Genomic DNA, 17,851 nt, shown 5'->3' with positions numbered 1-17,851 from the left:
CCAAACTCAGGTGCATGGGGTGTTTTTATTTTTTATTTAAATGAGTGGAGTGGGGGCACAGGATGAAGTAGTTTTCCATTACCAAGAGTTTTTTTTTCTTTTTGGTGTCTGACAACCCCCCCACCCCCTCATACCCGACCCCTCCCTCATCCCAAGTGAATGCGTCCAGCTGCTGTGTTGCGCCATCTAGTATTATTTTTTTTCATCCCTGGAGTTGATGGTTTGCGTGAAGCAAACTGTGCTCCACATGGCACAAAATGCTTTTCTCCTGCCTGGGTATCCCGCACCGCTTTTTAATAAACGTATTAAACCAGCACAGCACATACCGCTCAGCATGCCACAGCTGGATTAAAGGTTGCGTAATAGGGCTCGTATTTGCGAAAGTTTAAGCTATTTGCATTGTGTAAATAAGTGCCTTTTAATTTATCTGTTTTAAAAAACCAACACATAAATAAATGGCATTGTCATTTACAATGCCAATAGCTGAAACCCTCGCAAATGCAAGACCTATTGCATTGCAAATGCTTGTTTATTTGTTGCAGTTGATTGGAAACACTTGTCAACTGTTGCATTTGTTGTTTCACATTCACTATGACGAACACTAGGACGCTCACTGTTTCAGGTAGTGTAGATGTAACCCAGCAGCACTTTTGCTTTCATGCGGTAAATACCGTTGTCTTCAAAACTCATCTTCTCATGGCCTCTTATAATTGCAGTGATCCTCCCACTCTGTGGCTCTATGAATCTCTGCTTTGATGTGATGTGTTCTGTTGCGTGAATGGTAACCACCTGGCCAGGGTATCATGGTGCTTATAAGCTATGTCAAATGTGTCGGTGTGGCACCGGGAGGTTTTCATGTGTGAGTTGCACAAAGATGTGTTGGTATGAAGTCAGGAATTAGTTCACACCTTGAAGGAAGAGTTGGGGCTTGTGCTGTGCAGGAAGGAAGCTCCTGTCCCATGGGGTACCAGAGTCCAAGCATGCATGGCAGATTTCTCCCCTCCTGGACTTGTGCCTTGCCTCTGGAATCCTCCTTTGATTTTTCCTTTTCTAACACTTGTGATGGTGGAGTGTCAGTTTGGTGGCTAAAAGTTTAATTTAATCTCACCCCCTGGTCTGTCTTTTTGTTTTTCAGGGCCCACCGAGTTGAACTTTTCTTTGTTGCACCATGTCGGGACCAGTGCCAAGCCGAGCAAGGGTCTACTCTGACGTCAACACACAGAGACCTCGCGAGTACTGGGACTACGAGTCACACGTAGTGGAATGGGGGTAAGTTCGTTCTCTTGTTCATCTAGAAGCAGACCCCCAGCTGTGAGGAGGAGTGAGGGGAAGTGACAAATACAAGGTTTTTCCTAGATCTGTAGCCAATTAACTTTAGCTGAGGTTTGGGCAAGACTTCAATCTTCAATGTAAATACCTTGCACTGTAGTGACTATTATCAACTACTGTCTCTGGCCCAAACCAATGTGACTGCAGTGAACAGACCTGACTGGCTGCTGCCTCTGGTCACTGCAGATCTTGCGTCTCTTCTCCTACCACAGCCCCTGCAGGTCTCAGCATGACTCAGCAGGTACCACTGCCAGATCCTTTTTAAAGGAAGCAGGAATGATTAGTCAGCTTTGTTTTTATTGGAGACCGATTGACTTGTAAAGCAATTGAAAATCAATAAAACATTTAAAGGAAATGCTTGTTTAAAATTTGAACAGCCACTTTGGTAATGATCCGTGGCACTGGAGGGCAGAAAGATCAAGTGAAGAAGTAAAAGGATGGACGGGAAGAGATGAAATGGAAGCTATAGGGCGCATGTTGCATCTCACGACAGTGAATCGTATGTTCACCTCTGTACATTGTGGTAACTGGAGACTGTGCATCAGCCATCAGACTATCTTCAAACTTGGTTTGTGTTGTTTTTTAGAACCCTGTCTGATTGGTGGTGGGCAGGTGAAGTTTCATGTTGGTGCATAGATTTGTGTTTATTATATTTATGAAGATGGGCATCTTCCTGGTTGTAAGGCCTCCTCACCAGAGCGGTCTAGTGCTTGGAGACTGCTCGTCTTTTGGCAGTCCAGTGTGCCTTTGGACGTGTTGGTGATTTGTGCTGAGGGGTCATGATGAAACCAAGGGTCTATGGTCAATAATGGACATATATTGCCTTCTCACTTAGCAGATTGTTGGGAGGAGCTTTGATGATCTGGTTGGTTTCCTCTGGTAAGGGTGTTTGGTTGGTCATGACCTTGTTCAGACTCCGTGTTTATAGTGCCAGTGGGACAGCATGTACCTTCTTGTTGGGTAGAATATTGACGTTCCGGTTGATTATCTGTGGTCAGGATGTTTGGTGGGGTACCATTTATCAGATCATTATGATAAATGATGATCTGGGGGATTTCTTTTGCTCAGGTTTTTTGGTTGGTTATGAACTTGTTTAGTCTCTGTGTTTGCAGGATAGTTTATAATTGGTCATTGGGAAGAGCGTTGCTGATCGGGTGAGGTTTTTGGAGAAAGTGTGATGTTTGCATCACTTGGAGGTTTGGGATTTTTAGGTCTCGGCTAGCGAAGGCTGCGCTTGCGCAGTCTCGCTCGCGAGAGATAATGACTTGGAGAAGAGGGGCTTGAACCCGCCCCTCTTCTCTCCTGTTCTCCATTGGCTGGCCTCGTAAATGCTGGCCAGCCACTGGAGAAGAGGTCAGTCACTCCGATTAGGCCCCGTCCTTTTCGGATCGGGGGGCGTGTTTTTTGCGAAAAGTCTCAGGGAGGAGACAACAGCAAAACACGCCCCCGAATCCGAAAAGGACGCTGCCTTTCTCCGAGGCATTTCTGCCATGCCTCGGAGAAAGGCGGTGGTGTCCCGGCGTTGCTCCCTCACCTGATCTCCTTGTTCAAGAGGCCTGTGGCTTCTCTACCGAGGCATGTAGAGTCTCCAATCACTGGAAAAACTCCAGTCGCTGCGGAACCCGTATTTTTCCCGCCGAGGCTGCGAGAGTAGATGTTTTTCTTTCCTCAGAAAGTGGCCCCGGAGGAAGAGTCCTTTATACTCCGCTTTGGCGCCACGTGTCTTTTCTATCTCACAAAGGCACCTGTGGGAGAGCGGCGTCAAGGAATAATGTTTCCTGCAGATAACCAAAGCAAGAGCTGATAATCGCCCTGCAGCCCCACCGCTTGATCACTTTTAGAAAGGCCAAAGCATGGTGCTGAATTTCCAATCGGGTAGGAAGAGAGAGAGGGAAGAAACACTCGGCGCCAAATCCTGCTGCGCTGGTTTGCTTTTGAACAAAAGTGTTGTTAATTACCCGATTGATGTTTATGAATGGCGGCCATGTTGCGGGATTTTCACATGTGTCTGACTGAGCCTTGTTTTGCTGCGGCGGCCCCTCGGCTGATTGTCGCGCTTGGTTTGGACAAATCTTTCACCTTCTCGTTCTCCTGCTCTTTCATTCCCTCCCCATTCACTTCTCCCTCCTCTCTCTTGTCTCCTTATCGCAGTCTCTCTTTTTCTCTTGCTTCCCTTGCTCGATCGATTTGATTCTTTTCCTCCTCTCCTTTTCTCTCCCTCTCCTCCTATATTTCCCTTCTCTTTCTCTGTCTCTCTCCCCCCTCCTCCCAGCGAGCCTGTTATTTTCATTGTTTTTTTAGCTCTGTGAAGTCGCACCGATTAATGAGCGATTTTATACCCTCCGTATCTCCAGTGAATCCGAGCGCGCGCGGCGTTGTGCTTTCTCGCCCCTCTCGTTCAGCCGTGTCATCGTTTTTCACTACAAACAGCCGTAAGGAGTCTGCCCGGGACATAAAAAGGCAGCGTAAGCTTTATTCTCCCGGTTATCGAAAGTGAATGGCATGGCTCAAACAGCCGTGGGCACCAGGGATTATAAATAAAAAAGTCTCACGCATCTTTTGAGAGCATTTGCTCTGGGTGTGAGCGTACTTATAGAACTAATAGCCCTTTACTTGCTTCAGGTATTTCATATAAAGATGACAGGCCTCGAGGGGCAGCGCGGGGCTGCAGAGAGAACATTTTTATTGCAGCAGGAGCAGGATGGTGTGTGGGGGTACCCCGGGAGACCGGTTTAGTCGGGACACAGAAGAGACGAGGAGCTGAAACACTACTAGACAGCACATTGTCGTTTTTCACATTTAGAATTTCAAGCAGGGCACAGAGTGATGTGCCCCAGATCACACGACTGGTTGGTCTAGTGCCGGAGCTGGGATTGTTACGCAGGGCGCCAGATTGAAACTGAGGTCCGGGCAGTAGTTTTGCCAGAGAACACATGTTTTCCCTGGGAAGGAGATTCTCAGTGACACATTGTTAAATCCCTTATCACATCACCAATCTTCACGTTTCCCTCTTTTAATATGTTCCTCAGAACGTGTTCCCTTTTTGTGGCGAGGGCTCATTGCGTGCTTCAGGGCGCCTCGTCGCGTTACCCCAATCCAGCAATCCTGTAATGTCTGGCATTGTTCAGGAATCTTAAACTCGAAGCTGCCACCAGGAAGCCATTTAACCCTCACTTCTTATGCGTGTCTCGCAGGCGCGCAACACCCATTGGACTCAAAGGGCTTCAGCCCCCCCTGTCGTGTGTGGCAGCCCGGGAGGAGACAGATTCCCGGCGCACACAAGGCCGCACCCGAGCACTTCACAGGTCTTTAAAAGACCATTTGGATGTTAATGAGGCCTCGCTGTTGTTTCACCCCTTCTAAGAGCCCCTGCAGCTCCATTCTGACTATTGCTTAAGGATTCAGCCCCCCCCCCCGAAATTTTTTCTTAGCCCCCCCCCGAAATTTGGCTCTAGTTGCGCCTCTGGTGTCTCGTGTATATGTTTACTAAGAAGTCTTGTATAGCGCTGAGTTCAGGTATGCAGTCATTTTAGAGCGCTAAATTCGGCCACACATGCGCTAAGCAGTCCTCCCAATTTGGCTCTAGTTGCGCCTCTGGTGTCTCGTGTATATGTTTACTAATAAGTCTTGTATAGCGCTGAGTTCAGGTATGCAGTCATTTTAGAGCGCTAAATTCGGCCACACATGCGCTAAGCAGTCCTCCCACCCGCCAAACAGACTAGTAAACACACAGCCGTGTAACATGGCTACGTTTATTGAACACACATATGCTTGTTAAAGATGAAAATGGAGTTGATATTATCATTAAGAACTTAATTTACAATGCAACGGTCTCGGCATTGTTAAAGTTAGAGCTATTGGCATTGCTCATGACAATGCTGTTTCTTTAAATGTTTTAAAAACAAAAAACATAAGCAAAAATAATGTCATGAGCAATGCCAATAGCTCTAACTTTACCAAAGCCGAGACCATTGCATTGTAAATGCTTGTTTAGGGATGTAAATGATGAAGCTGAGGGCCCATGTGAATAATATTCACCAGCATGAGACTTATGGGGATGGAACAGTTGACGCTTGTGAATTGCAGTAATGAACGCAGGAACCTTTATGAACAGAAGGGTTGATGCAGGGAGCTTATGAACACCAGTAGTGAGACTTGGAAACTTCAGTGATTGGACGGTTGAAATTCATGGTGCTTATGACTAGAAGCGTTGAAGGCCAGAGGCCTGCAGAACACCAGTAGTGCGGCAAAAACCTTCACTGATTGGAGGGTTGACATTCATGGTGCTTATGAATGGAAGCGTTGAGGGCCAGAGCCCTGCAGAACACCAATAGTGAGGCAAGAGCCTTCACTTATTGGAAGGTTGAAATTCATGGTGCTTAAGAGTGGACACATTGAGGGCCAGAGCCCTGCAGAACACCAGTAGTGAGGCAAGAGCCTTCACTTATTGGAAGGTTGAAATTCATGGTGCTTAAGAGTGGACACATTGAGGGCCAGAGCCCTGCAGAACACCAGTAGTGAGGCAAAAACCTTAACTGATTGGAAGGTTGAAATTCATGGTGCTTAAGAGTGGGCACATTAAGGGCCATATCCCCGCAGAACACCAGTAGTGAGGCAAAAACCTTAACTGATTGGAAGGTTGAAATTCATGGTGCTTAAGAGTGGGCACATTGAGGGCCAGAGCCCTGCAGAACACCAGTAGTGAGGCAAAAACCTTCACTGATTGGCCCTCAACGCTTCCATTCATAAGCACCATGAATTTCAACCTTCCAGAGCCCTGCCGAACACCAGTAGTGAGGCAAGAGCCTTCACTGATTGTAGGGTTGAAATTCATGGTGCTTAAGAGTGGCCACATTGAGGGCCTGCCGAGCCCCATACCAGTAGTGAGGCCAAGAAACTTCACTGATTGGAAGACCCAAGTGCAGGGCACATTCCAACTGCAGCAGTGAGGCCAAATCTTTAGTGCATTTGTGAGTAGCAGTGCGATACCTAAGGGGATGATGGACGGAGCATTTGAGCAAATCAAACCCTCACCCCCAGTCAACTGATCTGGGTTTAATCCATCATCATTCTTTAGCTCATTCCATCACCCCAGTTCAGACATGGTCATATGCAAATCAGTCTGACCCTGTGCCTCGTGGGAACAGTCCAGCCCGAACTGCCAAGCCATGCCTTCCCTGGACTGGAAACAAGCTTCCTAGGACCGGTTTCTGGCATTTCAGCCGTCTTCAGCCAGGCTTGCTTGAATGCAGTGGCAAAGTGAGCAAGGGACTCACGTCTGAGCATACCCTGCCAACTTATGGCGAACAAAGCAAAAACCACAGGAAATGATGGACGGAGTGTTGAACATTGCAAGCACTCACCCCCAGGCAACTGATCTGGGTTTAATCCATCACCGTTCTTTAGCCCACTCTGCCACCCCAGTTCAGACATGGCCATATGCAAATCAGTCTGACCATGTGCCGCATGGGAACAGTCCAGCCCGAACTGCCAAGCCATGTCTTCCCTGGACCGGAAACAAGCATCCTGGGACTGGTTTTGGGGCCTGGCAGTTCGGGCTGGACTGTTCCCATTGGGCACAGGGTCAAGACTGATTTGCATATGGCTGGGTCCAAACTGGAATGGCTTGGTGAGCAAAAAACTATGGATTTAGGCCCAGATCTCTGTACTGGGGTGAATGTATGACATTGTTCTGCATTCTGTCCATGAATAGTTCTTTCTGCATTTGTCACCCCGAACGGGACGGGTAGGCTCAGACGTGAGTCCCGTGCTCTCCATGCCACTGGAATCAAGCTATCCTGGCTGAAGAGGGGTGAAACCCTGAAACCGGTCCTAGGATGCTTGTTTACAGTCCAGGGAGGCCCTTGCCTGGCAGTTCGGGGCTGGACGGTTCCCATTGGGTGCAGGGTCAAGACTGATTTGCATATGGCTGGGTCCAAACTGGAATGGCATGGTGAGCAAAAAAACGATGGATTTAGGCCCAGATCTCTGTACTGGGGTGAATGTATGACATTGTTCTGCATTCTGTCCATCAATAGTTCTTTTTGCATTTGTGAGTAGCAGTGGCACCCCTCAGATCTTTTAAGATGGCATGGCCGATGCCCAGGATGTTGTTGAATAGGCGAAATGGGCTTCCTCCCTATTAGAGTTGATCGTTTTGGTAACGAATCATAAAACCATGTAATACTGGGACAGCCTGTTTACGAGTAAGTCTTTGCACAGACTACTAGTTTCTCTTGGAGAGAACTCATTCATGATAAGTGATTGCTGGTTCGCATTTTTCACACTGTACCACTCCTACGTGTTCATCTTGAGGGATGTATGAACATCAAAGCAAAAACGTATATTTGACGCAAGAGAAACGGGGAGTAAGTTCATTAAAACATTCGCACGGTTTACTACTTCACCCGATAAACTGAGTCCTCTGTTGCTAGTTTTCCAACCTTTAGTTCAAGTTAATTTAGGAGGAGAGGAAACGCCATCCACGTCTTGTGGAAATGGGTCTGTCCGTGGATATATGCGATTTATTAGCATCTTTCAGCGGGTTGAGGGCCATGATGCAGAGAGGCGGAGCTTCAAGTGGCGCTTGTTGCTCCTCCTCTCACTCAGCGGTGGTAATGAATAGCATGTTACACTCTGCACCTGTATACGTGGTACGTGCCATGGCATTTACTTCCTGTATATTTGTGTCTCTCTAAAGCTGTTTAACCATAAGCCTGTGGCTAGGTGGGTTCAACTTGTTCAGTAAGATGAGATCAAATGAACGCATCTCCCTCACTATAAGGGCAGATGTTTGCCGCTGTTAAGTCATTGTAACCTGTGAGGCAGTGAAGTCTCACTTTCTCATGATAATTGTTGCTGCATAGTGGTCATAAATGGAATTTGAACTTTGCTCTGTAGTACACTTGATCTGAATAGCGTGAGTTTTTTGGGTGGGTGAGGTGGGGGGGTTATTGTGTGTGTGTGTGTTTTAGTTAGTTTTGAGCTAAAAATATAAAAAGAAATTCAGCAGTATAGCTAGCAGCACTAACTACAACTTGCGCCCCAGCCATGCTCTGCTTATGACCTTGCATAGGACATCGCTCATGACATCATCCAATGAGTGTGCTTGTTTGTTTTATAGTTGGCATAGTGGCGAGTAAGTACAATATTACTTGTCTTACCGCCTGGGTCCAGCTAATGAGTAGAAGTATTTACAAATTACATCTGCTCCTCGTGCGCCACACCCGTGGAGAGGTATTGAACACGTTCTAAATCTTTGCATTCAAGAGTAACTCTGTCTGCAGGTATTTGTGCTCAGTATGATCCTCACAAGTTTTTTGGTTCTGCAGAAAGTTTTCAACACGAGTAAGATTCTACATGCTAGATTTTAACTTTTCTAAGCAGCCTTGAGTTATTGGAGTGAATCGTGTCAGGATGATCATTTCTACATAGTATAGAAGACTGTGTGCACCAGGTACTAACGTATACATGTACATGTGCTTGTTTTGCTTGAGAAAATGGGCTACCTGTAAAGTTTTCCTCACATTTTAAAGAGGGCAGGTAGTGTGATGTTTAGTACCTCCAGATACTAGTTATTCTAAGTGATTCCTGTCTTTTTTGACAAGTGTTGCATAGAGTGTACACTGAACTTTTTAAAAAAAAAAACATTTTATTGATTTTACAGCTCAAGAAAGAAGTAGCACGTCGAGCGCGGTGCATGTATTAAGTAAAATAACACTTTGTGATACAGTCAAAAGGCAGTGAAACTTCCACATTACCCAAATCACCGAAACCACAGGCAACACTATAGCAGGGCGTGGCCCGATCTCCTTGTTTGTGCATTGAGTGTCAACATTGCAAAGTCACGTATTTCCGTCAGTAGCCCATAACCTGTCTGTGCAGGGCTCTACCTGTATGCCTCTGTATTCTGCCCATGCCTTACAGATCTTAAAGTGTTTCTGGGAGCAGCCCCGTGACAAATATCGGATGTTCCAAACCCATGCAGTGATCCATGCCCTGGGCCCAGATTTCCACAGATGTGTCCTTTTAAGCCCTAGCAATGTCCCTATTATCGATAATTGGGCCCAACCACAGAAGCGCCCTCTGATGGCGTGTTCCTCCCAGATCATCTGTGATATGGAGAAGGATGAGTTTGGGATCTCGGGGAACATCCCTTTCCAGCGCACTCTCTGGGTGCCCCAGCACTCCACCCCAGAAGTGGGCCAGCACTAGGCTGTGCCAAAATGTGTGAAGTCTCCCTGTGGATCGCCACACCTCAGGCAATTCCCCGTGGGGATGAGGTCCATGCGATGGGGCCTAGCTCTGCTATAATATACTCTGTAGAGCGCTTTAAGCAGGATTAATCTAAATTGGGAGGCTATAACTGCCTCTCTGGGGCCACTACCATCTCGGAGTGTACACTGTTCTTAGTGGATAGCTTTAAATACTCTGCTGTGTTTTTCTCATTAAAGTTTCACTGTGCATACAGTGTGCTACAGAGTAAACCCTCTCCATAAAATAAGCACTATTTACAGTACTCAGTTCTCTACTGATATCAACCTCATTTCTCGATGTAGGTTTGGGGAGTTTCAGGGGTTTATTAGAGATAAATGTTGCCCGTATTTGGGTGCTTGATCTGAAAGAGGCAATTAGTTATGGATTCCTCACCTTAGAATTACCCCCATACGTCAGACTAGATCCGTATAATTTTTACGTCAGCAGTACCCCTTTGCGTCGATAGGTGGCGTCGGTCGACTCTGCATTCGTCATTGGCATCGTGGTCGCCGGGATGACGTTGCGATATCTTAGACGCCACCCTCTCGCGCTGACGTCCGTTATTTATTTTTTTCACGCCAAACCGCGCAGAACCGGAGAAAGCAGTACCTCGAGTCACTTTTTGACTCTTTTTGTCTGTTACGGACCTGCACCTTGTGTACCTTTTGGTGCTTGGAGCGCGACCACGACCCAAAGTCGTGCTCTGACTGCCGGGCCATGAACCCGAAGTCTTTGCGGGAGCGGTCATGAAAGCTTCTTGAGGCCCGGCAGTCTGCTCCGTGCCGTTCAAGGTCCCGGTCGAGAGGTAGTCCGCAGAGTCATCGCCACCATTCTTCATCCAAGTCTTTGGGTAAGTCGAAGCACAAAAAGAAGGCGAAGAAGCACTGTCGCTCTTCGCGTCTCCCCGTCCGTCGGCCGACGTGAAGCGGTAAGTGGAAGGTATTCGTACCTCTTTCCGGCAGCCGGAACGACCCCTGCCCAGCTTCGCAACATTTACAAAGCTGTGCTTTCCATCTTCGGACAGCTAGACTCCGCCGGCGCACCCTCCGGCCCCGCGGACTCGGTTGTGGGCTTTAGGCCTTCGATGCCGGCAGCTTCTGCTCTGGTGCCGCATGGCCCTAAGGATCCAGGCCTACATCTGGATTGGCGCCGGTCGACCTCATGACACCTCCTCCGGCGCCGATTCCAGTGACGACCACTCTGACGCCGGTTTTGTCCCCAGGCGACGTCAACCCCGGCCTCCTCCTCGATGCATAGCCAGACCGACATCGGCACCAGCGCTGGCCAGTACTTTTGTGCCATTGTCCTCCTCTGGCCTTCCCTATCGCTCTGAGCGGCTACCAGAGGAGGGTGAGAAGGACTGGGAGGGGTCTGTGGAACCTCTAGCAGACCAGTTGGAAGAACGGGACTGGAGAGAGGAGTTGGGTGAGGCCAGTGGTCTGAATACGTCTCCAGTCCTTGGCATGCTTTCCCCCCCTACTGTGGCTACGGAGGAGGGAGCATCTTACGCAGTGGTGTTGCGTAGGGCGGCCGAGGCCCTAAACCTCGAGCTTTCTACGGTGGCACAGGGCTAACATCCCGACCAAGGTGCTTCAGCCGGCAGCGGCCTCTTCGGAGCCCCTGCTGCTGTTCATGGACATCCTTCTGGTCACCTGGTCCAAGCCCAACACCGGAGCTCCTTTGGATAGGATGATTGCCCGACGGCCCCGGGCTACCCCCTTTTCCTCTCCCAAAACCCCACCCCTGAGAGCTTGTTGGTTCAAGCCTCGACTTGCAGGGGCGCATTCCCTAACGCACCACCTGATAGGGAATCTAAGAAGCTGGACCACCTTGAGGAAAAAGATGTTTTCTTCCTCTAGCTTAGGACTGCGGTCGGTGAACACTGCATGTCTCTTGGGCTGTTACTCCCACTCAGTGTGGGACACGGTTGTGCACGTGCTGCTACAGTGCCCGGAGGAGGCCCGGGCTGTGCTCCCCCCGTTCTGTTGCCGAAGGGAGAGATGCAGCGAAGTTTGCCATCCGGTGTGGGCTGGACACCGCACTGAGACGCTAAGCCTGGTTGAGGTCCACTGGTTTTTCGGGTGATGTCCACTTTTGGACAAACCCTTTGATGGCCATCGCCTTTTTGGCGATAAGGCAGACAACGCGCTCGAGCGCTTTAAGGATTCTAGGGCTAAGGCCAGATCCTTAGGCCTCGCTTCAGCCTCCCACCTAGCGCTGTCTGCTTTTTGCCCCTTTCGTAGCTATGGAAGGGCTGCCCCACCACGTTCCGCCCAGAGCCACAGGCCTGTGCAAGCTGTCCAGCCTCTGCGCGGCCGGGGACGTGGATCCCACCACCATGGGTCACGGGGCCAGCTGGCGGACCAGTCCACAAGCGCCCCTTCTGCAGCAGCCTCCAAGCCCTCCTAGTCCGACCTTTCAGGCCCATCCAGTGGGCACAGCATCAGGGAAATATTTCCGATTGCATCCAGATCTTGGAGGGCACTGCACGCCAATTGCAGTGGTGGCTAACGGACCAGGATTGGGTCAACGGCAGATCCCGCTCCCTTCCCCAACCAGAGTTCACAGTGGTGACAGATGCCTCACTGCTGGGGTGGGGAGGCCACATGGGAGAGGCGGAGATCGGAAGCCTCTGGTCCGGACTCCACATCGACCTTCTGGAGCTTCGGGCGATTCGTCTTGTACTAAAAACATTCCTTCCCTCTGTACGGGGAAGAGTAGTGCACATGTTCACAGACAACATCACCGCAATGTGGTACTGCAACAACCCGGGCGGGGTGGGGTCGTGGACCCTATGTCAAGAGGCTCTTCGCCTTTGGACATGACTGGAACATCAGGGCATATCCCTGGTGGTTCAACACCTGGCAGGTTCACTGAACGCCAGGGCGGACGAACTCTGCCTCAGGTGCATGATGGATCACTAATGGCGTCTTCACTCAGAGGTGGTGCAAGGTCTCTTTCAGCAGTGAGGAGAGCCTTGGTTAGATCTATTCGCCACTGAAGAGAACGCGCAATGTCAGCAGTTCTGCCCGTTGGAATTTCCAAGGCGGCACTCTGCTAGGCGACGCTTTTTGCCTCGAGTGGGGTTGCAGTCTTCTATACGCCTTTTCACCTATACCACTTCTGCCCAGAGTGCTGAAGATAAAGTGTGACCGGGCCCAAGTCGTTCTTGTGGCTCCGGATTGGACACGAAGAGTCTAGTATCCCGAGATGTGACACATGGCCATCGATCCTCCGATTAGACTGCCTCTTCGGGAGGATCTCTGTCGCAGAAGCAGGGGACTGTCCTCCACCCGAACCTGTCCAGCCTCCACCTCCTTGCGTGGAGATTGAGCGGCGACAGTTGACAGCTTTCGACCATCCTCTCGAAGTCTGTAATGTTATCTTTGCAGCCAGGTGTCTCTCCACCAAAACGGTAAACACCTGTAAATGGAACAAATTTTTGGCATGGTGTGCAGCAAAGGCTGTGGATCCCCTTTTTGCACCCCTTTCAGAGGTTCTCCTCTTCATTCTTTCTTTGGCCCAGCAGGGCTTTGCTCTGGGCACTCTAAAAGTCTCTCTCTCAGCCATTTCGACCTTCCTTCGGCTGCCTGACCAGCCCTCTCTTTTCTAGTCCCCTATTGTAAATCGCTTCTTTAAGGGCATTACTCACTTGTTTACTCCCACTCCTTTCGTGATGCCACAGTGGAACTTGAACCTGGTTCTTCGCACTTCGCACTAGGTCTTCTTTACTTCCCAAAGTGGTTACCTCTTTCCACATAGGACAGACCATCACTTTGCCCACCTTTTTCCCACCCGCATCCTTCTAAAGAGGAGGAGAGGCTCCACCATCTGGATCCAAAACGTGCGCTTTCATTCTATCTGGATCGCACAAAACAATTCCGGGTGGATGATCAGCTCTTTGTTGGCTATGTGGGCGCCAAGAAAGGTTGGGCCGTGCAAAAACGGACCATCTCCCGATGGGTCGTTCTTTGCATCAAAATCTACGACTCCTTCACGAAAAAGGAACCTCCAGTGGGACTGCGCGCCCATTCCACCAGGGGAACGGTAGCCACTACTGCTTTGGGACGTGGAGTCCCCCCTTCATGACATCTGCCAAGCAGCTACGTGGGCTTCACTGCACACGTTTACAAAACACTACTGCCTGAACAGCCAAGTACTGAGAGACGGCTTCTTTGGTAAGGAATCCATAACGGTCTCTTTCAGATTAACAAGTTACTTACCTTTGGTAATGATATATCTGTAAGAGACATAGACCCCACCCCCTCAGGGCCATTTCTAAAAATGAAGGGGAGTGTGGCTGTGCAACCCAATCCCTCCCTCCCTCCCTCCCTCCCTCCCTCCCTCCCCCCCTCGCCGTCCCGAGCCTCTTTAGGCTCTGGGGAAAACATCCCCCAGGGCTGTGTATTGATCTATTTTTTTTAAGGGAAGGGGTCCATGTGGCTCCCTGAGCCATTATCAGCTTCTGGGACCCCCACCCTACAGGATCACTTGGTTGAATAAAGGGGAGGGGGTCAATTGCCCCCACCCCCTCCTCTAGCCTTGTTAGGCTTCAGGGACCTCATCCCTTGGGACCACTTATTTAAATAAAGGGGAGGGTCCCAATATAATTTTAAGGGGTGTAGCACGTGGCCCCCCTCCCCGGGGAGATTTATGCCTTAGGACCCCATCCCTTAGGGCCCTCAAACTGAAAGGTGGGCATCCACCATAGTCTTGTTGGGGGCTGTGGAGGGAGTCCCAAGTCCCCCACGGCCTAAGCCAGCTTCACGCTTACAGCGGGATCCAGCATTGCTCCTAGTGGGCAGGAACAGCACCGAATATTTCGATCTTTTTCCGTGCCCGCATCACTGTGGCAGGGTAACCGTTCATAAGTCCCCTCCCAACGAGCAGGAGCATTTGTTAACTGCTGGGAGCGGACTTGTTGTTTGCACCCACTTGGCGGGAGTTTTGAAAATGCTCCCGCCAAGCAAGAGAAAACACAGGTTTCCCTGCCCATGCTGCTGCCGGTAGGGAAATTGCTATGGCCTGGGGTGGGCTCGCCGGGACATAGCATCTGAGGCAGTCCCGGGGAGATTGGAGCACCGAGGCCATTAATGGCTCAGGGCGAGCCCCACCTTTAAGTAATGCGGCCTAGGGGGCAGGGTATCCACACCCAGCCCCCATAAGCTGTCCTTTTTATAACTTCAAGAGAGGGGACTAAGTCCCAGAGTCCCGTAATGACTGCCAGCAACATTTTTCTCAGAGTGCTCGCTGGAGTCGGACTCCCACTGGAGCGCAATACGAATCGATTTTTAAACTGGCGCTCACGCGAGACTCTCTCAAGATTCTTGTGGACCCAACTGCCTAAATATACAATTATTTTTTAGGTCTCACCTGAGCCAGCTCATGCGGTGTTCTGGCGAGACATTTAGTGAGTGGGCTTTCAAAAGTCCGATCACAGCTTTTGGGGTGGCATAGAGCGTACGGTTACGCGCACAATGACTAGCGGAGGCGCCATCTGGCTTTCCTCTCTCATCATGGTGCCCGCACATCGCTTACGATCACTTTCCCTTTTGCCACTCGCAGGCTCACCTCCTGCTCCCCCTCTCAGTTAACAACCCCTCCCCCACCACAGAGCGCGTCTTGCGGACGCGTGTCTTGTTTTACTTTGCGTCTTGTTTCTACTGCCACTGGTCGTCTCTACCCCCATCCCCCCAACCCGTTTCCGGTATCTGTCTCTGTTTTCTGTCCAGTTTTACTATGACCGAGTTATAGAGTAGAGTAGGCACATTTGATAGAGTTGTCTTTTTTAGCAAATAGGTAAACTGGCTCATTGAGAAATTTGCCCAGAATAACACAATTTGGTAACATGCCAAACCCCGGAATACAAGAGTAGTGTTTTGCCTCTACTGCCAAAGACGCAAGTACCATTCTACATGGTTTCCTTATAGTTCCTTTCTCCTCTTCACTGTGATATTTCTCTCCAGTGCATTCCTCTATGCCATAGACTGTGTACTACTGCAACAGGTGTCTATTTATGCGCCTTTTTCCTTTCTCTCTTTCACTCATCCTCCCAGTGCATGCATCTTTTACACATCTTTTTCATTGGTTGACAGTTTCCCGCACCCAGTGAAAGAATAATTTTAACACCCTTCAGGCCCACATGGGAGGCCTTGACAGACCGCAGCTGTGCAGAGAGCTGTTGGACCAGACTCTGTTCTGGAGGCCGTCCGTCCAGGCGTCTAGGGCCGCAGGGCCACTGCTCACGGGACGAGCAGGCGGTCACACACTCTACTCCCAGAGTTACTGAAGAGGACTGCATTCCTGGGGCACGCGCATGCCTGCCTCCAACAACATCACACGCTGTGACTGTCTGTGCAAGCACTGTCGACTTCCGGCCATGCCGGGCAACTAGAGGCAGTACCCCAGGACAGCAAAGCCTACCTGCAATCTTCTGCAAATGGACCCTAAGCGTGTGCTTGAACAAGAACATAGAGGACATAAACTACGCACTCCCTAAATCCTTAACCGTGTCACTGAAAAAGTGTTTACAACTCTACAGACTGATTGTGCCATCTCAAGAGTAGCAGGAGTGACAACAGGCGTGACACCGGGCCAAGCTCCGGGCTAACCTATCTGGGAGCGCCACGAGGAAGCATGGGGTTGCCTGGTGCCTCCCGGGCGTCTGAGAGCTGGGTCTGGGTGCTGGATGGTCTAAATTTACTCCTATATTTTCTCAGGGTTTGTCCCTATGCGCTTTATCTCTTTTGCTCTTTCCGCCTCGGCATCCTTACTCTCGGCCACACCCTTTGCTTTACCCTGCTCTCTTCTCTGCACTTCTCCCTTCTCACTCTTTGCCTCACCCTCCTTTCTCTCCGCCCCATCCGCCTCTGTCATAGCTGCGGCTTCCTATCTGTCTCTGACCCACCCTCATTCTTCCCTCATCTCACCCTCCTTTTATGCTCCACCTTGTCATCCTCTGAAAGTGCATCATGCATCAACCTCCTACAGAGCTGCACTCCTCCTCTCTGCGTCACCTTCTCCTCCTCACCGTTGGCTCTCCGAGCCGCACAATTGGCGTAATGAAACTTGAGGGGGCCCCTTTGTAAATTACAATATCGCCCCCTCCTCTGCACTCAGTCAAGAGCTCTCAGGCCACGGGCCCGTTGCCCGTGTACAGTGCTGGAGGAGTCCCCATGGAGCTCGGCCCCACCCCACCTCGGAGGCTGCGGGGGGCTAATGTTACACCTCTGAGTCACACCATCTTGTATCTTCTTCTCACCCTCCTCTCTCTCCCCACCTCACCCTCCTCTCTCCGCACCTCACCCTCCTCTCTCCAAACCTCTCCCTCCTCTCTCCCTACCACGGCTCTCTCTCTCTGCTGCACCCTCATCTTTCTCTTGCTTCACCCTCCTTTCTTCACCTCGCCATTCTCACTGTGCCAACCTCCTCACTCTGCCTCACGAACTTACCATCTTTCTTCTTTCCACCTCATCATCCTCTATCTCGCTCGTCCTCCCTATCCCTCCTCTCTCTGCCTCACCCTGTTCCCTGTTCCCTGTTCCCTCTCCCCTAACTCTCTTTTCTATTAGACTCCCTATTACACTACTCTCGCTCTGCTTCACCCTCTTCTCTCTCCACCTCACCCTCCTCACCTTCCCAACCCTGAGACTCCACTTTACCATCTTCTCTTAGACTCACTTCACTGATGCTGCAAATGGAGTACTGTGTTTGTGTATGTAAAGGAAACTTTGGGACCTTATAAGTGTTTAGCCATGCAACAGCTGATGTTGTTGCGCCAAGGATATTGTGCTGGATAACTAAACACTTATAAGGTCCCAAAGGCAAGACCTATTGGCTATGCCAATGCTTGTTACCCTAAATTACTAAAAGGACAACAGAACGGATTTACACCAAAACACCAAAAAAGCACAATCTACAGACCACAATCTAAATTCCTGTCAAAACCGGTGTTATTCCATTCAGCAGTTTTTGCTATAGCTTTGAGTGAAGAAGTCTATAGAAAATGCATGGGGATTTTGCGTTTTGGAACCTTGTCCCCCTGTGTTTTTTCTCGTCCTTTTCTTGATGGTTCATCCCAAACCTTGCCAGGACAGAACTGAGGTGGATAAACATTTTTTAGGTCTCGCCTGAGCCAGTGCATGCGCTACTCGGAGAGACATTTAGTATACAGGTTTTCAAAGTGCTGCCCAAATGATTTTGCAGGCCTGAAGCTTGAGTGCACGTGCACAGCTGCTGCTCGCACTCCCTCCTCCCTTCTCCCCCT

General features: G+C 49.9%; 1 protein-coding gene across 4 annotated transcripts in view; it reads left to right on the top strand.

The window, feature by feature from the left end:
- LOC146830122 (casein kinase II subunit alpha-like) overlaps nucleotides 1-17,851 on the top strand; it is a 235,296-nt gene that overhangs the window by 73,760 nt on the left and 143,685 nt on the right. For all 4 annotated transcript variants that reach the window (XM_085604348.1, XM_085604346.1, XM_085604349.1 and 1 more), the window contains exon 2: nucleotides 1,136-1,269. In XM_085604348.1, coding sequence (XP_085460474.1) covers nucleotides 1,169-1,269 — 101 coding nt within the window. In that variant the 5' untranslated portion in view covers nucleotides 1,136-1,168. The remainder of the gene's footprint in view (nucleotides 1-1,135; nucleotides 1,270-17,851) is intronic.

This window comes from Triturus cristatus, chromosome 5_1 (assembly GCF_964204655.1).
Source record: "Triturus cristatus chromosome 5_1, aTriCri1.1, whole genome shotgun sequence".
Taxonomy (NCBI): domain Eukaryota; kingdom Metazoa; phylum Chordata; class Amphibia; order Caudata; family Salamandridae; genus Triturus; species Triturus cristatus.
The sequence above is the reverse complement of the archived record's forward strand: the minus strand, read 5'-3'. Positions and strand labels throughout refer to the sequence as shown.